The sequence below is a fragment of the Chelonoidis abingdonii genome, chromosome 9, assembly GCF_003597395.2.
Source record: "Chelonoidis abingdonii isolate Lonesome George chromosome 9, CheloAbing_2.0, whole genome shotgun sequence".
In the NCBI taxonomy this organism is placed as follows: Eukaryota; Metazoa; Chordata; order Testudines; family Testudinidae; genus Chelonoidis; species Chelonoidis abingdonii.
Window position 1 is genome coordinate 36,594,658 of NC_133777.1, and position 26,715 is coordinate 36,621,372.

Below are 26,715 nucleotides of genomic sequence, written 5' to 3' on the forward strand. Positions count from 1 at the left end.
GATAAACTCAGGAGTCACAGAGCCATTCACAAACCAGCAGGAGTGTCAGAGAGGATTCAAGACAGGACAAATAGCAGGAATGATTAAACTAATCTCCTAGCTTCAGGGCCAGGTGACCTGTATCTGCCTGAGCACTGGGAAACACTTCCTGTTGCAGTGGAAATTGGTGAGGTCGGCCATGTGATGGGCAGGGAGAAACATCAGCTGGATTTAAACATTAACCCCTCGATGAAGGTGACAGGCCCACCTAAATATAGGGTGGGCATGAGCTTTGCCCTGTGTTGGGTGCATGGCGTGGAGTGGTGATGACCAGTGAGTCTAGCCAGCTACTTGGTTATCTTGGATGGCCAAGAATATTGATTTGTATTGAAGAAAAAATATCAACCCTCAGATTCCCTTGGGCTTGAACTGACCTTATTTTAATGTTGTTCAGGCTAGTGAGGAAACATGCTACTGTCTGGTACTTCCTGTTGGTGTAGCCTGATGCTATTACTGGGAGGTGACTGTATTGAAATGCTTAAACCACCAGTGGTAGAACTTCACAGGGTGCTGCCCATGTGCTGACCCAGAAACTCAGGGAAGGGAGGAAATACTCCAAGCTCAGTAAGCTGGAGGTGCGTCTGCTGCAAGGCTGGTTATGTGCGAACCTCTTAGATACAAGCATCTGGCTAGAGCTTGGTCAGTGACCAGCATTGATCTTGCCTACAAAAGGAGCTATTAGGCTTCCACATCCCTGGTAATTTTGTTCGTCATTCAAAGGGGAATGGAAGCTGGTTATTTTAAAATGTGATTTCTTCCCCTGATTGTCTTCAGATCCCTGGACGTTTGCCAGCAGCTGCTGCTCCCCATACTGCAGCCTGTCTGGTAACTTGTATTCTCATCTCTTTGCACACAGAGCAGGCCCTTCTGCAGGGCTATGTTATGTTCAGTGACAATGGCAGCTTTGAAGGGGAGGATCTCCGGTTCCGGGATGTCACCTCTCCAATCAACGAGCAAGATGTGGAAAGTAGCAGCAGCAGGGGTAGGACATGGTCTCAGAGGAGGGTCTAGCTTCCAGTGTGAGTGACCTGGGGTTGAGAACTGCCTCAGAGCTTGCACATTTCCTTTCTCATCTCCCCACCCTTTAGGTCTGAAGAGCTCCTAGGAAGGCATTTTGCCCAAGATTCAAGCAAGAAAGGGGGCACCCCATCAGTGCACAGGCGTCCTCTGTTGGAATTGCATAGATTCTGTCCTGCCATCCCAGAGGAGAGTGAAGTGCCATGATGGAAGGAGGAGGGAAGGGTAGAAGGAAAATGAATGCCATCCATCTGCACTGGCCTTATGTCAAGGACATTGGGAGACCTCTCCTGGGTGCTTAGGGACAAGAACACAGACTTAGCTGGTAACCCCATACCCTAAAACATACACCTGTTACCCATTACTGCAGTCAGTGATACTAAATGACTATAAATCTGTTCATCAGTGCATTGCACTGAAACTGCCTGACACCCACTGGCCGTGGTATGGGGAAGGATGGGTGCCCCTGTTCCAGACATGATACTCTCCACTCAGTCCTCAGAGTAACCTCCTAATCTGAGCTGCTCCTGCATGCAGACTCGGGCTGGATGTCTACATGAGGTGAGAAGATCAAGGGGAAGAAGCAGGAACTCATTGTTTTCCTTTCTGGTCCCCTCCAGAAGAGAGTGCTTTCTTCACCAACAACTTGGACACTATCAGGAGCAGCAGCAGCAGCAGCAGCGAGTGTCTGCCCAAAGCCCTGGGGGTCAGCAGTGAGGGCTCCCTGGAGAGCAATGAGGTGGGGCTTTTGTCTCTTCTTGGTCACTGCTGTTGGTGGAACATGGGAACTCACAAATATGCCAGCCACTTGCCATGACTTTACATCTGCCTTGAGACTGTAGGATCCAGGGACAGGAGGGGAGAACCTCTACGGTAGAAGGAAACCTGTAAACTCTGTTTAAATGTGTTAAGGCAGTGGTTCTCAACCAAGGGTAGGTGTACCCCTCAGATACGCAGAGGTTTTCCGGGGGTCCATCAACTCCTCTAGATGTTTGCCTAGTTTTACAACAGGCTACATAAAAAGCACAAGCAAAGTCAGTACAAACTAAAATTTCATACAAACAATGACTTGTTTATAATGCTCTATATATTATACACTGAAATATAAGTATAATTATATTCCAATCAATTTATTTTATAATCTGTATGGTAAAAATGAGAGAGAGGTTTTTCAGTAATAGTGTGCTGTGACCATTGGGTATTTTTTTATCTGATTTTATACGCAAGTAGTTTTTAAGTGAGGTAAAACTTGGCGTATGCAAGACAAATCAGACCCCTGAAAGGGGCACAGTAGTCTGGAAAGGTTGAGAGCCACTATGTTAGGGGATGGGAAGTTGTCTCATTTCTTGTTGATCTGAATATCTGAGCACCCTCCCTGCAGAGTGGTTTCCTGATGGGTAGATTAGTAACTCTCCAGTCACAGCACTTCCCCTTGTCCCAGGCATTCACTGCCCTCCTCACCAGAGAAGGCTCAGACCATGAGACCTTTTGATTCAGGAGCTTTCTTGAAGCCTCTTACAAACAGCAAGGCAGTGAATACAAACAGCAAATTCTTGTCCTGAAATGAAACGCTTTCCATGATCATTTAGCCCCAGGGCCGTATAAATAGCCACTTTGTGGTCGACAGCATCCTGACAGGTGCCAGCAGACTCCCCTCCCTGCACTATGCTGGGCTCTAGCTGGTGATGTCTGTGCTCTTCCATGGTGAGCACTAACATTCACCATGGTTTTAAAGTCCATTCTTTTTCCCCAATCCCTGAGCCCTTGCTCTGCTTGCTTGTGGCCTGTCCCTAACCCACAGTCTAGGAGGGAAGTTTTTCATACCCTAGCACAGGGCGCAGCAACCTTTCAGAAGTGGTATGCCAAGTCTTCATTTATTCACTCTAATTTAAGGTTTTGCGTGCTGGTAACACATTTTAATATTTTTAGAAGGTCTCTTTCTATAAGTCTATAATATATAACTAAACTAGTGTTGTATATAAAGTAAATGAGGTTTAAAAATGTTTAAGAAGCTTAATTTAAAATTAAAATGCAGAATCTCCTGGACTGGTGGCCAGGACCTGGGCAGTGTGTGTGCCACTGAAAATCAGCTCGTGTGCCGCCTTCGGCACGCATGCCATAGGTTGCCGGCTCCTGCCCTAGCACTTGATAACTGTTGAAGGAAGTTGGCCAGGTCACTGGATCAGGTCACTTGGATTTGTGGAAGTAGGATGGCACCACTGCTTCTAAGGTTGTCCTGGCTTCTACTGGTTGGAGTATGGGGAGGGAGTCTGGACTTGGAATCTATGTAAGTTACTCAGTGGTTCGAGTAGCCACTTGCATTCTTAGGCCAGGTTCTGGATTTGGTGTAGGTGTGCTGGATGGATGTGACATTGTTGGGCACTAGGAAGGCTCCCCAGTTCCTTGAGCTGCTGCTCACAGGAATAACTGCACGCTATCCTTCCGCTAGTCAGCGGGGTCAATGTTTCTCTGGGCTTGAAAGAATGCAGTACATGATGGCTGCTTTGCGGTGCTGACACTCCAAGGATTAGCTCCAAAGCAAGGCCTCTCTATCGTAGTGCAGCATTCTGGAGATCCATCGAAGAGAACACTGCCCCGGATTCCAGCCTCATCATTTGGCTTTCTCAGATAAGGAAGCAATGCTGATCCCTCCCCCTCCCCCATTCTCCCCTAGTCGGCTTTGATGCCAAACCTCTTGCAGCTTGTTCTAATACTCTTAAACTGGAGAGGCTGCTTTTACAATGAAACTCCTGCTCGGGCATCACTATTGGTCTGATGGAACATTCCTGATAGTTTCAGACTCCAGTGCTTCTAAGCTTGATGCCTTAAACTTTCCTCCCAGCCAGGTGTAATTATTAGAGCAGGTTTTATTACTGTTTGTGTGGTGGTAGCACCTACGAGCCTGCTTATGACCCATTTTGCTAGGTGCAGTACAAACACAGAACAAAGACAGGCTCTGCCCAAAGGAGCTGACAGTCCTGCCTGACACAGTTCCATCCTACCTAAACCCTCGGTGTGGTGCATTGGGGAATCCTCTCCTTCGCTTGTCTCCCTGAGACTTGAGTCCCTGCAAGTTGCTCTTTGCTCAGGACTTCACCCTAGAAGTCCTCTTTAACAAGTGATTGCTTAGTCTTTACCACCCACACTTCTGGGCCTCTGCTACATTTAGGAAAAGGCCACATTCCCCAATTGGAGACTAAGACAGATTATTCTGTTCCCACCACGGTCCCTACAGTGAGCTTGCCCAGACTCAGAGCCTGGGACTGAAGTAGCTGAGAGTTTCCCCATTTTCCACACCCATGCAGTTCCCCTATAGTGATTCTGGTGACTCAGCAAGTTGACCCTGTGCCATTAAACAGGCCCATTCTGTCTCTCCAGGACTCTGACCATGCGGAAAAGCTCTGTAGTCGGAAACAGGCTAAAAGCTACGTAAAGATCAAGACCCGGTACAGCAACAGCGACAGCCAGTGGTTTCAGAGCCCAGGCAAAGCGGAGGTGTCTAGTCAGCACTGTATGCTCCCTAACCCAGAGGCCATCACGTACACAGGACCCCAGGTAAGAGCTGTAAAGGAGAACAGAAAACTCACACGTTCTCACCCCATCACCGACGTGTCAATGCAAAGCTATTGGAGATCCCTCAAAGAGAACGCTGCCCCAGGACTCCAGCCCGGTCATTTTGCTTTCTCAGATAAGGAAGCAATGCTGCCTCTCCCACCCCAACCCCCATCCCCAAGTGGACTTTGACGCTGAACCTCTGCAGCTCATTCTAATACTCCTAAAATGGAGAGGCTTCTTTCACAGTGAAACTCCTGCTCAGGCATTGCTATTGCTCTGATGGAGCATTCTTGATCACTGCACCCCAGTGCTTCTAACCATGGCTCCTTAAGCTGTCCTCCCAGCCCAGTGTAATTACCAGAGCAGGTGCGACCTCCATGACTTCTGCAGTGGCCATTGTGGCTGACCCCAGGGCCACTCAAGCAGCTAGCCCTGGGGACAGCCACACTAGCCATTGCTGGAGCAGTTCTGCAGCCATCTGCTCGAGTGGCCCCGCAGCCAGTTGCATCAGCCGCTGCTGGAGCAGCCTTAACCCTGGGTCCAGCCACGCCGGCTGCAGCTCTAGAGGCCCTGGGCAGCTGGTCCCAGGGATCACCCAAGCAGCAGCCAATGCGGCTACCCCAGGGATCTCCTGAGAAGCGGTCCTGGGGGCAGCCAGAGCAGTTGCTGGCCCCCCGGGGCTCCTCCCTGCCTGCTGGTGTCGCAGCACACCCTCCCGCCCCCATAAGATTCAGTCAGGGGTATTTATGGTATAAGTCATTAACACAGTATCTTTATATTTTACATAATTCAAAACTTCATCCATACCCATTTCATTAGCAGTTCCCTGGCTTTCCCTATCAATCTGGTTAGCAGGACAGGCATACAATGTACCACTGGGATATGGTGAATTTCACACAGACGCTCAAAGGTAGATAGAATTCCAATATGTCCTCAGTATCTTTTGTAAATGGGACAAATCCTTTCCCAGTGTGTGTTGTCATGAGAGGCTGGATCTCCAGACTGTGGCATCTTTTTCTGCTGTTTCAAGACTTGGAGCTGAAATCTGGCAGATTCCTGTTGCATCTGGTGAGCCTTCTCCTCAGCAGCCAGCCATTCCGTAAGCCTTAAATGGGCTTCCTTTTCTGTATCAGTTATCTTTTGCTTTTCCTGCAATCGAAGATGTATCCACATTTTTGTTCATGTTCTAGCTGCTGCTGGTTTCTCACTGCAAGCATTTTCACTGGGTCTACTTCCCTATCACTGGCCATTAACAGATTTTTCAGTTCTTGCTCTGGGGCCTTTTTCTTAAAAGACAACACCCTCTGTAAGCACAATTCTTCAAGGATTTTTCTGTCAGGCTCTTCATATGATCCTGGCTCACTCATTGTAACTGATTTTTAATCCTTAAACTCTCCAATATCAAAATTAATTTTTGACAAGTGTGTGATTCTGATCCAAAAACTCAATTAACCTGTGGTAATGTGTATCCTGCCAACTATGCCACTGTGTCCAGAATCCCAGGGGAGCCAGCTGAGGTCACTCAATTAGGATGAACTGCAAAGCACACTGGGACACAATAGCTTCTGTATTACCTCACTGGTTGCCCAGAAGCCAACAATACAGTTCCCATAAAGTAACCCAGCCTCAGGCCTCCAGCCCGGTGGCCAGGACCCGGGCAGCAAGAGTGCCGCTGAAAATCAGCTCGTGTGCTGCCTTCGGCACACGTGCCATAAGTTGTCTACCTTTGGCGTAGATGGTGAGCTTTGTAGATGCAGAGTTCTTTCAGAAATAGTCCATAGGTTATAGTCCAATGTTTGTATTCAGGGTGGTCCAGTCAGCACTGGGATCTCAGTCCTTATGGCTTAAGCTTCCACTGCATGAAGCCTCAAGCAGATCTGAGATGGCAGGATGAGGATCAGGATCCAAGCCATTTTTAATACAGTTTCAGGTCCTCTTGTGACAGCTCAGAGTCCCTCGGTGAACAATAGACACTCATTTTCTAAGCATCACAGATAATTATTCATACAGATTGACATAAGGCAATTGCCTGTTTTTTCCACCATTTGCAGATTTGCTATACGTTTCAGAGAGATGAATACAGCAATATCCTAGGTTTACAGTTCATTTAAATCATAGAATATCAGGGTTGGAAGGGACCTCAAGAGATCATCTAGTCCAAATCCCCAGACAGTTTGTTTGTTTGTTTGTTTGTTTTTTTTTAAACTCAGTTCTCTAAATGGCCCCTCAAAGATTGAACTCACAACCCTGGGTGGCCAGTGCTCAAACCACTGAGCTATCCCTCCCCTTGATCTCTGAATTAGCAGAATACAGCATAGACAGGGACTGTTTGATTACATTGTTGATTTCTACCTTTTTATATATTTATATATTCTAAAAATACCAACCCACAAACATTATCTCCCTGTATGTTTTTAAGGGTTGAATTTAAGTCAGTTATCCTGCAGAATGCTTAACTCTTTCTGGTCATGTGTCATACCCCCAACAGGTGTATGAGAGTGGTGTGGAAGGGAGAAACTAGAGCTCCTGGATACACCCTAAGAACTTTCCAACATTGATATGAGCGGTGTTTACATTGACTTCTTTGTAAGGCCAATTTATTGATGCATGCTTTGGACCAAGTTAAAAACTTAGTACGTACTTTGTGAAACACTTCAGTGATTCCAGGGTTTTGTCTATGTGTTGACTTAACGTGGTCATTAGTGTTTTTCAGAGAGCACTTGCTCTGGCATTCAACCATGAAAGCTGTGAGGAGTTGTACCTCAGTTTCCCTTCGTGCACAGCAGTTCAAGCTTGTAATGGTCTTTTTGCTGTGGAAAGTTTTTTGGATTGTGTACAGACATGAGCTGTGAAACCCTTAACATTATTAGGCTTTTTAATACAAAGTGTGTTCTTATTGAGCCAAACAGCATAATCATAAGGGTTTCTAGTATGTACCACTCTTAACATGTACAATATGCATGATCTTGAACGTTATTACAGTTTTTGGTATTGGCAACAAGTTAGTTACAATCAATTAGCAATAACATCCGTTCTGTCACAAGTGTGCATTTACAGCTATCCTTGCCATGCCAAGCCTTTTGTTTAGATAAATTATTCTTTAGGTCAGTTTCTTCAATATCCCTTTTGAGTCTCTTCATCTTTTTCTTTACTTTAGGGTTTTCCTTAACATAGGCTTTTAGTTTAACCACTTCCTTGGGGTTTTGGTATCTTAGAGATGAGTGAGGCAAGTTTTTTTTGTTTGTTTTTTGTTTGTTTATTTTTTCTTTTTTCCCCCTCCAGTCAGTCAGGTAATTTGCATTAACACAAACACTAGCCTGTTTACCAGTTTTCAGATTCTTAAACTTTACCAATTCCAAGGCTGGACTCTGTCTTAAAGAGATACCATCCATTTTCACTAGCCTGTTAGACTCAAAGTTCTTTTGTCCTTCCATTACCAACCTTTGCTTCCACATTGAATCAGATGTCAAGTCCACTAAGAGACTACAAGACATATCCAAAATATCTAGACGAGAGTTTAGCTGCCATCCCCTGTAATTTTGAGAGATCAACTGCACAACTGTTCTCCTGCTCTGCAGATTCAGCTATCTAGTTTTCCCTCTGAACCTGAGATACAGACTGTTTAGTCAAAGAATCACTGTGGAGACATTCCTGTCCCAACAACACTGTCTCCTCAATAAGCTGGTCAAGCCTGTAGAGCTGCTCAAACTCCCTAACAATTTTTATACCATCCTGAAATCTTCTCAAAGCTATCCACAATGGGTCTTTCTAAAGCAAATTCAGTGGATTTATTTTTACTTGAAAGACTTAGGCCATTAGTCACCAACACACTTTTCTCAGAAGACAAACTCTATACTACCAACAATGACCCAAAGAGTCAATGGAAGTAATTATTTTTCACCCCCCCTAGGTACAGCTATTGACTTTTTACAGACTTCAAAGACGTCACTAAGAAATTCCTTCCCTCCTGCAATATTATGAACTGCAACCGATTCTTCCCAAGCTCTATTTATGTCCAGAGCCTACTTTGGCACAACAGACACATCACCAAACTCCTTCTGAGTTTCACTTACATCCAGAATCACCTCTGGCCCATCAGGAGGGTTTTACACAACCCCCTTTCAGGCAAGCTGCTAGACTCCATAATTTAAAGGTTAGAAGGGTTCCCTTCTCCTTTGCAGCTCTCCTGGCTGACAACAGGCACAAGATTCGGAATCATTTCCTCCTTGTTACAAGTTTTCATACTGTCAGTGGGTAACATAGTCAAATCAAATCTATGCTTTCCTTGTGCCCTGGCTATGATATCAACTGGATTAGACAAGGTTGTCATATCTTTACCTAGCAACGCACTAGCAACAGGCAAAACAAAAGCACCAGAATCGCCTGGTTCCTGGGACTCAGCTATGACATTAACTGGATGCAACCTGATAACAATGTCATTATCCCTAGCAGACACAAACTTAGAACATTTCTGTGCTGGGCTTCAGTTAAATCCAGAATCAGTTCTGGAAAGACTGATACATTTTCAACCATCCTAGGCTGACAGGCTTCTTCTGTCTCCTTTACGGACAGAGAAGAGCTAGATACACACTGTTCCTTAGCAGGCATGCTGACGTTGCTCAAAACAGACAAACAATTGGAGAAATTTTTTCCTTTGCCTGCTGGGACATGGCTGTTCATGGACAATTGCTTGGTGAGTGGGACAGCTTCCTTAACAGGAAAGATGCCGCTCCCAACAGACAAACTTCTTCTTTTTAGACAGTGGCTCATACTGAGCTACTTTAAGCAAATTACTGTTACTGTGTCTAGGCTCACTTTTACAAACTTCACTCACCAAGAACGTACCCCCTTCTTCCTCAGTTAGGGCTTCAACCTGACCATCAACTTTAATTTGCTCTAGAGAAACATTTTCCTGATCAATGATTTCTCTCTGTGCGTTATCTAATTCCAGGTTCACTTCTGATATATTAGACAGACATTCAGAAACTTCATTCACATATAACCTGCTTTTCTGTACAGACAAACAGCTATCTTCTTCAGACAAACATTTGAAGAAACCCTCCATAGGCAAATCATTGCCCCAATAGACAGTTTCATGATATTAACCTGTCTGCACAAAGCTTTAAAATCATTCCCTATTAAAAGATCTGAAGGAATTGTATTCTTCGCTCCCACAATCATGGTGCCATCAAATCCCTTCCATTTAAGGTGGATTTTAGCCAAGGGCACTCTTACAAATATTCAGATAAGGCTACAACAGTTACACTTTCACCTGGCGAATAATCTTCGTCCCTGACGCAGTTCTGTCCTACCTAACCTGCTTGCAGGGATGGTTTGGGGAATCCTCCCCCAATGTAGTGCAGGGAATCTGAAAGAAGAGCTTTACAGTGTCTGGCTGCTACAAACTACAAGCCAGGCTCCATTACAGCATGTGGCTTTAGAGAGTGAACAATGCAAAGAAAGTTAGGATAGCTCCAAAGTAGCTGTTAGCTGTTCATTCAAGGAGACAAGAGAGTCCAATTCCTTGTGTGGGTACAAACATCTTTGCTTTGGATGGGCCGCAGGACCTGGCAACATTCCTGAAGCAGATCGGGTGTCTGAAGTACCTCCAGGTGTTTGAGGAGCAGGACATCGACCTCCGGATCTTCCTGACCCTCACAGAAAGCGATCTCAAGGAAATAGGCATCACGTGAGTCTCTGCGGTGTAGCCCCTTTCTTGCTGGGGCATACGAAGGAATCAGGAGAGTTCAGTCCTCTCTTCCAGCCCCCCACCAAGTTTGCACAATTCTGCCACTACCTGTAGTCTTGCCCTCCAGCCTGGGGATCCCTCACAGATCTCTCAATGTGCCTTAATCCTGGTCTTCAGCAAGCGCTGTTCTTCTAGCCATGTCCCCCACCCGCAACTCAATCCATGCCTGCAACTCTCCTGCAGCAGTTAGCAGAGCCTTAGAGGAAGTGGAGTGTGATTTTTCTGCTGTCCCTAATTATCCTTCCTGTTCATTCCTGGGGTTTTCATGGGCCTCAGTGGAAGAAGGGGTAGGAGTCTCTGAAGCAAGGTCCTGGTGCAGTTTTGGTGCTAACTGCTTTCTGCTGTGTCACCAGCCTGTTCGGACCCAAGCGGAAGATGACCTCTGCCATTGCTCGATGGCACAGCAATGCCAGGCCTCCCAGCGATGCCCTAGAGCTGGCCTATGCAGATCGGCTGGAGGCGGAAATGCAGGAGATGGCCATTCAGCTGCACAAGGTAAAGAGCCTGGCTCTAACCCAATCACATAATTACTATGGCACCTCCTGGGGGTGGGAAAAGTTTCTTAAGGGAGGGAGCTGAAGTAGTTTGGAAGGGGTGCAAAGGGGTAGGGTAAGTTAGGTAACCCCATGTTGCAGGTTCTGCCACACTCTAACCCTTGCTCTCTCATGCTGACAAGGCTTCTGTGTCTTTAGTCTGATCCCAGCTGTCCGGGATGCTGGGCAGGGGATGTCTGCCTTCCTGATTAGAATCCGATCATACTGAAATGGGGAGATCCATGCAGAAATGTCTGTCAGCTTTGCAAACCCACCCTCCTGCAAGGAAAGAAGGGGAATCCCTGAGATCAGAGCTGACCGTGTATGGGAACCTTACCTAACTTCCTTCCCACCTGCATCTGGGCCTCAGATGGGTTTGGTGGATGCATACAGCGCACTCTGCAACTTCCCAGATCATGATAACAGGAGGCTCCAGGGATGTTTCATGAGCAGTCAAGTGTCTGAGATTGCAGCATACAGTACTCCCCCTTTCAGTCCCTCCTCTCTTGCTCTCCCCCACTACAGAGGTGCGAGGAAGTGGAAGTGATGAAGGGCCAGGTGTCCCAGGAGCAGGAGCTGCGGGCGGTGGTTGAGAGTTGCTTGATGGAGCGGGACGTGGCTTGGAATGATGTCCAGATCCGGCTGCGGGAGGCCCAGGCCGTCACCAGGGACGCTGGGGTGCTGCTAGAGCAAATGAAGTAAGTTGCTCCAGGGGAAGTGGAGAACGGGGCCACCCCAGCAGAACCCAGCATGTTCCCTATCTGGTGTGAATGCAGGCAGCGCTCTTCTAGTGAGCTGCCCACACACAGTCCCACCACAGCATCTGAACCTCATTCTAATCCTCCCCCCAGTGAGGACATTCCAACAGGATAACCAGATACTGGAGCCCCTTCCTGGAGCACAGTAGGTAGGGGCCTTGCTTTCCAGAGCTAGAGTTCTGCATGTTCAACCCCAGTAGGAGCCAGGTGCTAAGTGACTTGCCCAGTGACTTAGGGAGTCAGTGGCAGAGTTGGGAAGAAAGCCCAGGAGCCTTCCCACCACTAAAACCTGTAGTGCTTCTCCACTGCAACAGCACTCAGGCATCACACTGATCACCAGCTGTGGTCAGGATGAAATTCACAGCCTCTAAATCATACAGCATTGCCCAGTTAGATGCACCGGGAGGGTTACACTTCACTCTGCATTGACCTGTCCTAGATACTCTAGGCAGCAGGACAACTCTGTTTTTTCTGTTCTTCTAAAAATATCCTGCATGCCGTAAAAATCCCATGTTCAGTGGTGTTTCTGCTCTGGGGGTTAAGCTGATACTTTCAGCTCATCAGTCCTGCTGTGTTGGTCAATAAATTTAAAACCGGAAAGTCTCTGTCCTTCACTCCAGGGTTGGAAGCAACATTCTTGCCCCTGGAGAAAGGAGATGCAGCATCACTGAGTGCCAAAGGGACCTGTGTCCAGCCTGCCATAGCCAGAGGGGAGAGAATCCCTGGTATAGGCCTTTGAGGGCATGGTGAAGAGAGGGAGTCCCAGAGGGGTCCCCCTGGAAAAGTGAGAAAGGAGGCTGGTTTGAGATAACAGCATAGTGTTCCCCGACGGTACTTGTGTTGCCTCTGCATGTGGCAGCTGGAGTTCAGTGACTTCTCCAGCAGTTGTCCACAGTGCTCACATATATGTAGCACATGCATTAAATAAGGTGTGTGCAGGGGGGCACGTGACTCCAGAGCTCAGCTGTGCAGAGGCAGTGGTCATAGTAGAGGGCCATCCACAAACGCCAGATCAGCATGTGTTGCCTAACGAACGTGGTGAAGGGTGTGACAGGTTCAGTCACAGAGACCCTCTTGGGACTGTCACCTGATATGCTGAAATTACCTCTGAGCCTGTTTTCCCTGATGGCTTGGGACTCCAGAATCCTGCGTTGTTGAGCCAGACACACTAAACTGCTGCAACATGGACCTAGTCTGAACCATGCCCCTAAAGCTGCAGGCTTTAACTGAAAATCACTCATCAGGTTATCTATCTCCAACACCCAGACACCCAGTTCCTAATGGAATCCAAACCCCAAATAAATCATTTTTACTCTGTATAAAACTTATAAGGGTAAACTCATAAATTGTCCACCCTCTGTAACACTGATAGAGAGAGATGCACAGCTGTTTGCTCCCCCAGGTATTAATCACTTAATCTGGGTTTATTAATAAACAGAAGTGATTGTATTAAGTATAAAAAGTAGGATTTAAGTGGTTCCAAGTAATAACAGACAGAACAAAGTAAGTTACCAAGCAAAATAAAACAAAGCAGGCAAGTCTAAACCTAGTATAGTTGGAAACTGAATCCAGGTAAATCTCACCCTCAGAGATGTTCCAATAAGCTTCTTTCACAGATTAGACTCCGTCTTAGTCTGGGCCCAATACTTGTCCCTGCTACAGTTCTTGTTAGTTCCAGCTCAGGTGGTAACTAGGGGATTTCTCATGATTGCAGCCCCCTTGGTCCTGTTCCGCTCCCTTTTATGGCTTTGGCAGAAGGTGGGAATCTTTTGTCTCTCTGGGTCCCCACCCCTCCTTCTAAATGGAAAAGCACCAGGTTTAAGATGTATTCCAGTACCAGGTGACATGGTCACATGTCTTGTGGGACCCCAAGCCTCCATTCTTCCTGGCCTGACTTACACAAACACAGGAAGGTTTACAAGTAAATAGAGCCATTTACAACCAATTGTCCTGGTTAGTGGGAGCCGTCAAGATTCCAAGCCATTATTAATGGCCCACACTTTGCATGGTTACAAAAGGACTTTAGAATAATACTTCGTATTTCTAGCTTTAGATACAAGAATGATACATAGATGCAAATAGGATGAACACAGTAGATTATAAACTTTGTAATGGTACCTTACAAGAGTCCTTTTGCATGAAGCATGTTCCAGTTACATTATATTCACACTCATTAGCATATTTCCATAAAACATATGGAGTGCACCGTCACACAGGATTTACCTATTAAGTGGCTATTTTTACCTGTAATGGTAAATCATTTTCTAAGATCTTTGTATATCACTTACTGGCTGAGAAGTCAGCCCTTTCTTAAAGCAGGCACTGTTTTTATGGATTAAAAAGGACATTGGTGACTTAAAAATCATTTTCAAAACGTATAGGGTTATCTGTATTACTGAATAACAGGTTAGGTTATTAATATGGGGAGAATTCTTTACACACACACCCTCGCCCACTTTGTGCCACTTTGTTTTACACTTTGTATTTAGGGTGGACAGTGAAAAGAGACTAGTTGATTTCACCTCTGTAAACAAATCAGCATCTAGTGAACTTCACTCTTGATTCTCTCATGCTTCCACAACGCTGCCCTTTCTGGTCAATCTTCCTAAAATGTGTTTTGCTGTCCTGGAGGCAGTTCAGTTGGCCTAAGGTTTTGTAGACTTGTGGCTCTGACAGCCTGCGTTTGGGGCTATATTCGCCCTAACAATCCATGTCTCTATTAAAACCATGGGTATGTGTGACATGTATCAGCTGTTTGCATGCTGCCCCATTGCTGTGCTGGCTCTACTCCTTTGAAGGTGGGTGGAGGGATCTGGGATTTGTCCCATGAATGAAGCATTGAGCTGCTGTCTGCCTAGAGGAAGGATGTCAAACTAATTTGGTGCAGGGATCCAATTGCACTTTTCATTGTGGCATATGGGTCAGAATATAATGTTAGGACTCTGTGTGCCCCTCCATCCACAGCAGAACTGGTGTTGGTGGCAATGGCAAGATTGCCCAGAGATCCAGAGTAAAATCTGGCCTTTGTATGGTGACTCAGTTTAGTTATTGCTAACTTATTAGGGACTTCATTGTCCACAGTGTAGTTGTAGCCATGTTGGTCCCAGGATATTAGAGACAAGGCATGGGAGGTCATATCTTTTACTGGACCAAGTTCTGTTGTGGGGGAGAGAAGTTTTTGAGCCGCACAGAAGCTGACTGCAGACTCGGGAAAGCAGCAGGTCACATGTGGAAGGTTTCCTTCACAATCTCAAGGCAAGACACTTAAATTCTCTCTCTTTAAATGAAAGTTGAGGTTGTACAGAGTCTGGGCTGATCTGTACGCTGAAGCTGCACTGGCTTAATTGAAAGTGTGATGTTAAACTGGTGCAGCTTTGTGTGTGGACCCTCTTGCTTTGGTTTAAACCTTGAAGTGCATTGGTTTCGCTTGCATTTCTAAATTATGAGTGTGTAACTTTGGGTGTGTACGAGGCTTGAATGTCATGTGGACCAGATCCAGCCTGAGGGGCATTTGTGTGAAACCCAGGCCTGGACCTTTCCCTGCTCATCCCTGCCTCCTTCCTTTTCGCTGATCCCTGCAGCTGTTCTGTTCACAGGGGCAGGGATTGCTGTGGAAGGCACGCGGGGTTCTTGTCTCGGGCACATCTGCCTATGCCTGGCAAGGGCAGTTTATAATCCAGTGAGCTGCTTGCCCCAAGAAGCATTTGATCCCTTGACTGCCCAGGCAGGTATTTCTGGACACAGGAGGGCACTGGCAGGTGATTTCCCAGAAGTGCACATGCCTTGCTAATGGGGGTTTGGTCTTACTTGGTAGAGCCTGTCAGGCGGAGCTATGTTCCCGACTGAAGGAAGGGCACCTGGCTGGCAGGATGCTGGAGACCAAGGCACGGCTGGGAGCTGGTGAGGGCAGATGGCCCGAGGGAGAAGGTAAGAGCCAGGTGCTGATGTGACTATGAATGGTCCAGGCTGCAGGGAAAAGATAAGGCAGCAAACAATCAGACTGAACGAATGCAGCCAAAGGGGTATGAGAGGCACCAGAGAAAAAGCAAATGCTTTTTCCTATAGATGAAGAGGGTGAAACTAATGAGGTGTCTGAAATGGCTGAGCTACCCAACAGATCCTTTAAAAACTGTTGTTAATGAGAGAGATTTAGAGTAAAATTTTCAAAAGCATCTAATCCCATTGACTTTCAGTGGGACTTGGGCTCCTCAGTATCTTTGAAAATGGAATGTAAGTTCCTAACTCCCTTAGGTGCTTTTGAAGATTTTTACCGCTGGACGTGTAGGAGGTGCTGGGGTCCTTGCAGATGTCACTATTGACAAGAACTAGGCGTGGGAGGGAAAACTTGGGAAAACATCCATCTGGGTAGACCAGTCAGCCTGTCTGAGCGTGTCACAGGCAGTTTGCTGCTGATCTAACTGCTCCACTGACAGCTGTTTATGAAGCTCCCTGGGGAGCTGGGGAGGTTGCAGAAACAAGAGGTCCATCTTCATTTCTTGTCTTCAAAACAGAAAATCCTGGCAATTACCATCCAGCAAGTCTAGCTCCGTTTCCTGGAGATTCCCCTCGTATTTGACCTATTGAGCACCTCTAAGGTGATGAGGTACAAACATTAAGCCAGGTTGCTTTATAAATAGCCAGCTGTGCCACTCAAGCACAATCCCTCTTTGGCGGAATTAGCGGACAGAGGGAACTTGCTGCTTGTCACACATTTGCATTGTAGGAACTCATTTGATACAAGATCTCAGTAAATCAAAACCAACCAATTCAAGCTGCTGTGGGCATGAAGGCTGTGAGGGGGACTGAGCCCCAAGCCCTCGCTTCTCTGCTCTTGCCCTGGAGAAGCTGCAGTGGTTGGTGAGAATCTCTCTCTGCTTTTAATCTCCCAGGTCTAGAAGGAGGGTCAATTTCCTTGAAGTCCCTGAGCCTGGCTGAGCTGTCAGCTTTCCTGGAGGAGCGTGTGGGAGATATGGGTACGGCGGAGAGGGTCTTGGGAGGGTTAAGTCACTAGGATTATCCCCAACTCCCTCTAAAATAAACCAAAGGACACTTGGTTTCTAAGACAGGGCTTACTATGGCTGTCCCACTAGTGCCAGATCAGCCCTGGATCCTTGTGTGGGGGCTTGAACCCATGGCCATCTGGCCCAGCTGTACTAGTGAGTCACGCTGACATCTGTAGGCAGCAGGAGTAATTACTCTCTTCTCCTGCTGCTGTGCAGCACAAATCCTCCCTCCTATGCGCCTCAGGGTGGCTCCTTCTTAGTTAGAATGAAGGACAGGAGCAGCCTTTCTCTGTGCCGCAAGAGAAACTGGCTGGAGCAGAGCCTGGGGAGTCCTTTTTCTCTCCGTACTCCATCTCCTGCTAATCTACCCATGGTGAGGTGTGCTGGCCTCTTGCACTGGCCTTGCTCCAGCTCTGTGGCCAAGGAGCTGCCTTTGTGTGCCTCCAGCGTTTGTGCCCCGTTCTCCTGACTAGTGGAAGCTGGACCCAGTGGCAGGAAGCCAGCAAAGCAGTGGTTCAGAGGGTGGCAGGGTGTGGGGGAGAGAGAGACAGGAATGCAGCGACCCTACTGGCTGAGCCTTTCCCCTGTCCCTTGTCTTGTGGCGCCCTGGGCTGGTGGCTAATGGGTTTTGCTTATGCCCTTAGGGAATTCCCTGCATTCTGTGACTCAGAACCTCGCGCGGCTACAGGCCTCGGAGCGAGGCAAGCAGAGCTGGCCAGAGCCCTAATGGAGCAGGATGGTGAGTGGGGAGGGGTTTGGAAATACTGACCCATGTCAATGCCCATTAAAGCAGGGGCTGGCTAGAGGCACTGTAGCCATGCAGCTCCTTCCAGCTCCCTTCCCCTGTAGCTCTGCCTGCACACCTCTGTCCTGCCCTGGGGTTGCTATCAGTGGCGGCCTTTCCATGTAGGCCCCTTGATTAGAGAGTTGCTGATGGGAAGTGCAGCGAGCTGCTGTTCACAATGATGATCCTGCTGCCCCCAGAAAAGGGTTAATTTTCCAATGAGCGTTGGGGGGGCTCTTGAACTCTGAGTGGCTCCTTCTGCCTTGCAGGAATTCTGACGTCGGGTGACGGTTCCACCCGGAAGCTGTGCGCCTGGGAGAATGAGCGCAAGGCTGGTCCGCCAGCTGCTCCTCTGCTGAGAGCGCCGAGGAGGCAGGCGGGTGCCTGGAGAAGGGGGTCAGCCAGCTGGGGATGGCAGAGGACAAGGAGTCAAGTGGGCAGGCTGCCTCGGCTGGGCTGATCTCCAGGTTCCTGTCACAGACGGTTTGCTTTCCCTGTCCAAGGGTTAGAGTGTTAAGAGCTGAAGCATCGGGGCTAATTGGCCTCTAGCTGCCCATGGAGAGACTGCCTCAGTTTCCCTTAATGCTGCCTGATATTTTTACAGAGCCAACCCTTGTCTGTAGCAGTCAGATTCCCTTATGCCCCTTCCCGCCACAACCCCTCGTAACTCGTTCCTCAGTTTAGTCTCTGCCCTCAGGCTGACCCAACAAACATGTGACACTCAGATCAAAGGACAGCACAGTGGTGGCCGATGGGGTGAGATCCAGTGCTTTAGAAATGGGAGTTCCCCAAGCTGCAGCCCTTGTAGGATCTGGGAGATTGAACATAGTGAGCTCTGCAGCTCTAGCCTGTGGAGAGCTCCCCCTCCTGGCAGCCTGCAGCGCTTCAGCTGTTACCAGCTTCTGAGGAGGCAGGAGCTATGGGATCACTTGAGTGTCCTAACCGTGCTTCTCTGTTTGGTTATGGGTGCAGACCACCCCATAGATGCTGACTTGGCAGCTGGCCCTGATCCTTCCCCCAGTCCATGAACGCCCACATTAAACCCACAGGGTAGCACATTTCAAAGGCCTTGCTTCTGCCGAGCCAGTGTGCTCCCAGAAGCTTCTGCCACAGGCAGCAGCTCCTGCTGGTGCAGCACTGGCCCCTTAGGACAAGGGAGCCAGGAGCCACGTGAGAGGAGGGCGTGTGCAGCTCTTGCCTGATGTGAGTTTATACTATCCCCAAGCACTTGTGTGTGAGCTACGTGCTCTGTGCTGCATGCAGGGCTTGGCCCTGCAATTGGTGCTATAAAACCCTCCCTCAGGGTAACACCTGACCATGAGCACCACAGCCCTCCCCTCAGGTCTGCCCCTGTGTGAAGGCAGTCGCAGGAGACCGTAGGCAGGTGTCTAAGACCAGGAGCCTGTTCCGTGGGGGATCCTCTCCCCTGGAAACCCGTTAGCTGGCTCCCCACCCTCCCTCAGCCCCTGGCTCCTGTTCTTGTGTCTAAGCCTCTCTCCTTAAGACTTGAGCTTGGCACCTCTGCCCCCAGGAATGGGCTTCATGCCTGTCATTTCTAGATTCCTGCCCTTCCTGCATGGAGGCTGCTTGTCCCCAAGGCAGCAGTCAGGGCTACCCTCTTTGCCCTGCACTCTGGGAGAGCAGGAGGGACCTCCTGTTTTCTCCATGGGATGGGCCTTTGAAGCTGCTGCATGGGAAGAGTTGGAAGAAAGCTTGGCCCGAGATGCTCAGGCTGGGAATGTTTGGAAATCTTGGTTTCCATCTCTTGAGGGTTTTGCGAGGCACCCTATCTCATGGCATCCGTGGGCCTGAGAGGTCAAACATGCTGCCAGGCAGCTGAGTCCTGCTCTCCTCTGGGCCACGGGCAGCCAGGCACTAAGCGTTGCATTCTCCTTGTGCTTCTCCAACCTCCTTTGCCGTCTCCTCCCGCTGGGAGGTCCCCTGTTGGGCTGCTCGTCCCTTCATTTAGTGGACTGAAGCTTCCTCTCCTTCCTTCCCTCCAAGAACCCATAAAGTCCAAAAATGTTTCCATGCAGTCCTTAGCCCCCGCATTGGCCCCACGGCATGAGAACGCTGGGCGTGGGGGTTGGACTCTTAGACACTAGTGCCGTGGGCTCTTGCAGGGTAATCAGGAGGAGGGCATGTGTGGGGCATAAGGGGAAGCTGCAGAGGCCTTTCCCCGGGGAGGTGCTGTGGATTGACAGCACAAGAATGAGCTGCAGGAAGACCGACTGCAGCGTGTATTGGCCCCTCACATACACTGCTCTAGCCCATGGAGATGTCTTGGCCACTGGCTGCTCTGATCTGGTGCTGCTGCTGCCCCTGGGAGCTCTCACAGGTAATGTTCGCGTGGCTCAGGGTGCACTGTCCAAGTGACACGATTTCCAGTGCTGTATAGTGATTGGGGCAGCCTTAGTTCTTGCAGCCCCCTGGACAAAGACCGTGGCCCTGTGATGGGGGCTCTGGTGAGCTGGGGAAACTACTTTTCTCTTTGCTGGTAAAGGGGAAAAAGCTGTATTTTATTTTTAGATCTTGACCACAAACCCCAAAGTGCAATACCGGCTGTGACTCCATCCTCGGAGCCAGGATCTTCCCTCTGCTCCGCTGCCCAATGCCAAAGAGACTGGACCATGCAAATGGTCTGCAGAGTTAATCTCTGTGCTGGTGGAGCACTGAATTCGTTGTGCTTTGGTGTCTCCAAACCTTCCTGGTTTGGTTCTCAAAGCAGCCAGGAGAGGGATAAGTTTGCCACACCAATATGCTCGGTTGCGTCGCTTTGTTTGTACTTCTGTTTTCTCTTACACGTGAGACCAAAATTAATGCACACTGTGTTTGGTGAATAAATCAGTGATTGGATCTGTCAGCACTAGTTTGGTCGGGTCGCCGGTTGCATGTTGAGCAGTGGAGTAGAGTCAGGTGTGAACAGGGCTCCCACTGCTGTGGCTGTGGGGAAGGGCTCGGCGCACTGTGGTTGTCTCTCTAGCATCCCTAACTCCTGTACTGGAGCAGTATCTCCATCACCTGCACGGAGAAGGGAATTGCTGGAGAGAGGTGGAACAGCAGGAAGAGGTGGTGGGAAATGCTAACACATGGGGTGTGATTTTCTTCTGCTCATGCTCAGCTTGCACCTAGGAATGGGGGTGCAAAAGTAGCTTTTAGGCCACCAGTTGAGCCTCCCCTAAGCCATGCTGGTCAGGGACCTGCATGGCCCTCAGAATAAGTTAGAGCCACCTCAGAGCTGCTCTGCCCTGCAGTTGGCTGCCATGGCCCCCTGAGGCCAGTAGAGTGTCACTGTGTTCAGCCACATTCTACACAGAGCAGCACAGAATGGAAAGACTGTGGGGCTCCCTAAACGTTTGTCATTGAACCCAGACTCCCTTTTCCCCCATTGCCCTGGTCCTTCACGTGTCAATAGTCTGTTGACTTTGCCAGACCTCTCCATTGGAGAATGTTTGCAGGGTCAGGTCTTAGGGTTTGTCTGCACAGGGATATTGACTGACTTAGCTATAGTGAAGTAATTCTGCTAGTGTTAGGCTGGTCAGCGTCCCTCTGTAGACAAGCTCTTTTGCAGGTGTCTTCATCAGCGTTCGGCGTGAGAAGAGGCTGTGCAGGAGGCGGTACATGCATCTCCAGCTGCCCACTAGCTCTTACTGTCTTGCAAAGAATGGGATTTTTCATTGTGATTTGTTAAACAAAATGCCAATCACTCAGCTTGATGTGCTGCCTAGTGGCTAGTACCCACCCTCTGCGCTGGCTGTAGGGGCCTCTCTGGAGTATGGAGCAGCCAAATGGTGGGGCATGGAACTGTGTTTTATAAGAGGCTGAACTGTGCAATAATCTTAGAGAGACAAGGTGGGGGAGGTAATATCTTTTACTGGACCAGCTTCTGTTGGTGAGACAAACTTTTGAGCCACTCAAAGCTCTTCCTTACCCAGCTTGTCTCTCTACTAGCCTGGGGCCAACACAGCTACAGCATCGCTGCAACCACTGATCTTATTGTCTGTCACTTGGAATCAAATCAAAAGAGCAAATCTTTGCAATTCTTCCCATATACACACACTTCCAAGGGGCACATCTTTGGCACTGCCTGACATGCTGCATACTAACTCTAGGCTGGTTCTGCAGCAGATGTGACAGTAGCATGTGGTGTTTTGTGAGATGGGTTGGGGAGCCGGGGCTGACCCAGCAAGGGAGCTTCTGGGCTACATTGTGCTGCCTCCCTCTCTCAGCCTGATCACTTGGGCCATTCCCCTCAGTCTGTTTGTGCCTTTGGCCACTTTCGCTGTATAAGCGTCACCAGCCCCAGCTGTGGGAGGAGAGCTGAACATGTGGCAAAGTGCATTACAAATGGGTTTAGAAATGGTTTAAGGCAGCATGGGCTTGGCCTCAGCACTGATTGCAGGCTGGAATTTAGGCCATGAATCTAGCTAGTGACCCATGGCCCGATTCTCATCTCCAAATCCCGTATCAGACCGTCGCGGCTTTCACAAATCGTTCACCCCAGCCTATAGCCCATCTGTGCAGAGACAACGCCAGGGAGAGTTGATTTAAATCATTGTGTCTGGTTTTTAAAGTGGCTTGAGCTTAGTCTCTCTCCACCCAAACCAAAGCTCTTTGATCAGCATGTTCAGGCCTATATGCAGATGTCCCACACTGTGTGCTTGATAGTCGACCCTGCCTATTCCTCTAGAGTTGGCCAGCACTGTCCGTGTGCCACAGAGCTTCCTGACTACTTTTTGCCTAGCTGGGAGCAGTGGCGGACTTAGAGTTAGTGGGGCCCTGTGCACAGCTTCATTTTTGGGTCTCCTCGCTCCCCCAGGACCCAGCCAAGAAAAAGAACAATCTCTTATCTCCCTTGGGCAGTGCGGCTCCCAAAGCAGCCAGTGGCTCCTGGGTGGGGCGAGGTCTCTGTGTGCGGCTGTCCACAGGCACCACCCGCATAGCTCCCATTGGTCACGGTTCCTGGCCAATAGGAGCTGTGGAGTTGGCTCTCGGAGTAGGGGCAACATGTGGAAAACCCCCCTCCCCCATCTCCCCTCCAGGGCAACAGGGACATGCCAGCCGCTTCCAGGAGTGACACAGGCACAGAGCTACCTTCGCCCTGATGTGCTGCTGCTGGCACATCTCTGCACGCCCGTTGTGGGGAGGGGGGCAGTGGTTCTCTGTGTGCTGCCTGGGGCGGGGACAGTGAGTAGAGCCCTGCTAAGGGCATGCAGAGATGTACCAGCAGCCAGTCACTTCCAGGAGCAGCGTGGGGCCACCATCCACAGAATGCAGGCAGCTTGCCTGCATGAGTCTTGCTGCGCTGCTGGCTGGGACTAGGGGGCAGGTTGTCAGATGCAATTTGTCCTGCATTTTGGGGGCCCTCAGTCATTGGGGGGCCTCGTGCCACTGCACTGTTTGTTTCATGGTAAATCTGCCTCTGGCCGGGAGGGGCTAGCTGCCCAGCCATCAGTTGATTTCAGACTCTATCCAGTAGGACCTGGGCAGACTGCTGTGGAAGCCTTACGGCAGCTGAGCCCCATACAAATGTTTCTGTGAAAATGGGACGGAAGGGGGCCATGCAATGGAAGACTTTCATCTTGCTGGCCCCTTGGAGTTGGAGAATCGTTCCATGAACTGCAGTGGACTTTGGCTCAGGCCTGAAAGAGACACAGATGCTACACCAGGATGCTGGCATGGAGGAGAATCTGGCCAGCCCCATGGCTCAGTGAGGTGAGAAGCTGCCTGCTCTGAGGCTGTGGGCCCAGGTGAGTGAAATACAAAGCCACGGAAGAGCTTGTGGTGTTTTGGATTCTTTGCAGGGGGTTATTAGTCATTCCTAGGGTCAACAGGGTTTGATTTTCACCTGCTGCTCTGGTTAAGGAGTGAACATGGTGTTCTGTGCAGATGGAGGGGGGGCGGGTGCCCACCTGAGCCACAGGAGTGAAACAGGTGCCCAGTAAGAAGCCAGTCAAAAATTTGCCTGCTTGATTCAGGTATTCAATTCCCAGCCATGCCCTGGAGCTGCTGCCCCTTTCCCTCTGTACCCAGGTGCTTTTCCCCCCACTTAGCCCCCCAAAACAGGAGAGCACATTTCCTTGCTGAAAAAATAAACCTTTATTTACATGTGAAAATACAATGTGCAAAATGCTCTAGTGCTCCTTAGCAGCTGGCTAGCTAACAAGGGCTCCTGCAGAACTTTCTCCAGCCTCAAACCCAGGTGCAGCTGAGCCCAGAAACAGCTAGGATGGCTCCTTGCCAGCCTGTAAAAGCCCAAGAACGCTCCCTCTTGCAACTTTCTGGAGGGGCTGAATTATCCAGCCCCTCCACAGAGCACTGCATTGGCAGGAGCCCTTAGACACTGCTTGCAACCAAGAGGTCACATTGGCAACTTGCCAGGAGCCAAAGGGACCACCTGGATCTAAATTGCATAAAGTGAGAGAGGGGGCAGCCTGCCTCCTCCCTGGGAGCTGTGGTCTGTTCTGCTACTGCTGGAGCATTGCCTGGGAGAAGCCATGGTCCTTACAGCACACCTTATTCTACTGAAGGTGAGGGCAGCTTTGGGCAGCATTCTGGCTGCAGCTGACATCTGCCCCCATCCCTGGAGTCACATCCCTGCCCTTAGGGGAGAGGGCTCAGAACCCGTCCTGTAGGTGTAGTTCCAGCAGTTGGCAGCTAGTGGGCATGATGCTGCTCATTATCCACCAGGAGATGGGGAAGTGAAGCCCTGTAAAGAAAGGACTGTGCACAAACTGCATGGGCCAGAGGCACTTGGGCAGCAGCAGGCAACACCACTGGTGTGATTTACAGCAGAGCCCATGGGGTCTGGGGGAGCTCAGGGCTGTGAAGATGAAAGGAGGCTCCCGCCACCTCTAGAGCACCAGTTGCAGTCTGCCCCAGACCAGAAGCTGTGTTCAGCAGAGGGCTCTGGCATGATCTAGGAGAAATGCCTTGCTGGTCCCAGCCCACTTCCTAGCACTCCAGGATCCACATCGCAGGAAGTGACCATTGGCTTCTCCCCAGCGCCTGCAGCAAGGACACAGAGGACTGGCTGGGCTATGGAAACTACATGCCCATAGTCCAGGGTCAGGAGGTCCCAAGCTGTGGATGAGCAGCAGACTAGACTCCAGCCCTGTCAATCTGGATTCAGGGAACCTGGAGAAGAGCATGTTCTGCACTTTCTCTGGGAATGTAGCTGACTGTACTGCCCCAGCCAGGCCACTGCCACCTGGGCTGGAAGCAGAATAGCTTGCAAATCCAACCCTTTGCTTGGCAAGCGCCATCTTGGCAAAGGCAGATGATGGTGTCAGTGGCAGAGTTCCTGAGCACAGAGGAGGGGCGAGCCTGCCTGTTTAGCTGTTCCAGCCTAGCACTTTTCAGTTTCTGCAGCCATGGAAGAAAGAGGGGGTGAGCACTGGCCCAGGCAGAGAGAGGAAGGGATGCCTAGAGGTAGGGCACTAGCCTAGGACTCATGAGCAGGTCTGCTCAGGCCTAATGTTAAAATTTGACCCAACCCAGCTCAATCACAGCTGACCCGAACCTGACCTGAGAGGGGTGGGGTGGTGTCATGACTGATGCAGCCTGCCCTCAGCACTCCCATCGGGTTACCAGGGTCTAATGGAGTCGGACCACTCACTGTTAAGAGGCTGCCTGCCGCAAGCCTGCAAGTATGCTATACAGATTACCTGCCCTGAACCTGACACTAGAGGTGGATGTGGCTCAGAGGACCAGCGGGTATGGGCAAGAGCCAGGTTCAGTACCCAGCACTGCCCCTGCCTGGCCTTGGGTCACTCATGTGCATCTCCCCAGCCTCAATTCTTCATCTGTGAATAGTGGGGACAGCACCAGTCCTGGAAGGCAGGGCCATGCTCCAAGGATAAATACATTAAAGAGGTTGAGGTGCTCAGAGGCTGTTGTGAGGGGGATCGGCGAAGACAGTTGGTGCTGGGCAGAAGGAGGCTCTGAAGAGGAGGAGAGCAGCAGGCTTTGGGGCTAGCTGGGCAGGGCAACGGGAAGGAGAGAAAGGCAGATGATGATGGATCTTTGATTTGGATCTACTAAGGGGCTGGGGAAAGGGGGCTGAAAGCCTCCAGCACGTTGGGCCTGGAGAAATTGAGTGATGCAAAGAAACTGGGTTTCTGAGCTCCCACCCACCCCTGAGGCTGACCTCACAAGGCTAGACAAGTCAGCTGAGCCATGTTTTGCCAACCACTCTGACTTCCCTGCTACTCAGCTATGAGACATCTGTGCCAGGCACTCACAGCCAGCCTGCTAGTTGCCTATGGGCCAGTGACGGGCAGCTCAAAACCACAATGGGGTTCCATGGGGCTAAGTATACAGGCCTGTCGCAGCTCTCCAGCTTCTGAAATGTCTCCCCAGCTAACAGCTAGGGAGAGCAGCACCAGGAGAGGGAGTCCCCGATTTACAGGGTGAGAGCTGCAACCCCATGGATCAGATGTGTGAGCCTTCCAGCTCGCTGCATGTAGGCCTGGATCAGTTGTGGCTAAGGGCTTAGCCACAGGCCTAGCTCCACTTGCAGCCACACCCTAACTGTTGTCCCCTACCACGCAGTGATCACAGCAGCATCTCATTGCTGCAGTCTGGCCTGTCCTTGGACAGTTGTGACCCAGTCAGACTCCATCCCTGTACGTTGAGGTTTCCATCTCTAGCTCCAGCAGGGGCTCCAGCAACAGCAGTGCTGCTGGGGATGGAGGTCCGCTGGATGCAGTGCTGCCTGATGAAGGGTGCATCCTGCAGAGGTAGATTTCAGGTGCTGCACCAGAGGGTCAGGTAGCAGAGGACACTAGCAGGAGTCAGGGGGCTGTTTCCCCTCACCCTCAGTGTTCTGTTATGCAGTGCAGCATAAACAGCCGGGTCCCATCTCAGGGCCTCCTGTGTCTTCTGAGGGTATCTCCACAGCTGTGTGTTCCTTGCCCCATAAGAGCCTCAGGAGTGGCTGTTTTCCTGCATTGTAGGCCTGCAGGATCCCAGCTTCTGCTCCTCAGTTCAGGCAGTGCTTGCACCAGCACCAGTGGCTCTCATATGCAGCTATGTTTTGGAAACACATGCTTTGCCCTGCTGCAACTCTGGACCACCAGATGCCATGGAGGGCAGGGCCCATTGTTTTCCATCCCTGGCCCTGCCCTCCACGGCATCTGGTGCACAGACAATCCCGCCTGTGTCTACAGAGATGCAGTACTAGGTACATCCCCTCTGGGGCTTGGGAGTATGGCCGGACTCTTGGCCTACTCCCGGGGGTGGCCCTTCTCCTGCGGCTTTCTCAGGCAGGTTGCCC

General features: G+C 49.9%; 1 protein-coding gene across 3 annotated transcripts in view; it reads left to right on the forward strand.

The window, feature by feature from the left end:
- Nucleotides 1-17,783, forward strand: part of ANKS3 (ankyrin repeat and sterile alpha motif domain containing 3) — a 31,387-nt gene extending 13,604 nt beyond the window's left edge. For 2 of the 3 annotated variants that reach the window (XM_032781681.2, XM_032781682.2), the window contains exons 8-17: nt 896-1,021; nt 1,677-1,795; nt 4,435-4,611; nt 10,176-10,300; nt 10,714-10,855; nt 11,419-11,591; nt 15,466-15,578; nt 16,541-16,624; nt 17,299-17,393; nt 17,708-17,783. In XM_032781681.2, coding sequence (XP_032637572.1) covers nt 896-1,021; nt 1,677-1,795; nt 4,435-4,611; nt 10,176-10,300; nt 10,714-10,855; nt 11,419-11,591; nt 15,466-15,578; nt 16,541-16,624; nt 17,299-17,381 — 1,142 coding nt within the window. In that variant the 3' untranslated portion in view covers nt 17,382-17,393; nt 17,708-17,783. Of the gene's footprint in view, nt 1-895; nt 1,022-1,676; nt 1,796-4,434; nt 4,612-10,175; nt 10,301-10,713; nt 10,856-11,418; nt 11,592-12,271; nt 12,588-15,465; nt 15,579-16,540; nt 16,625-17,298; nt 17,394-17,707 lie in introns of those variants that run through there. The other variant, XM_032781683.2, reaches the window with a different exon arrangement.
- Nucleotides 17,784-26,715: the final 8,932 nt, after the last annotated feature.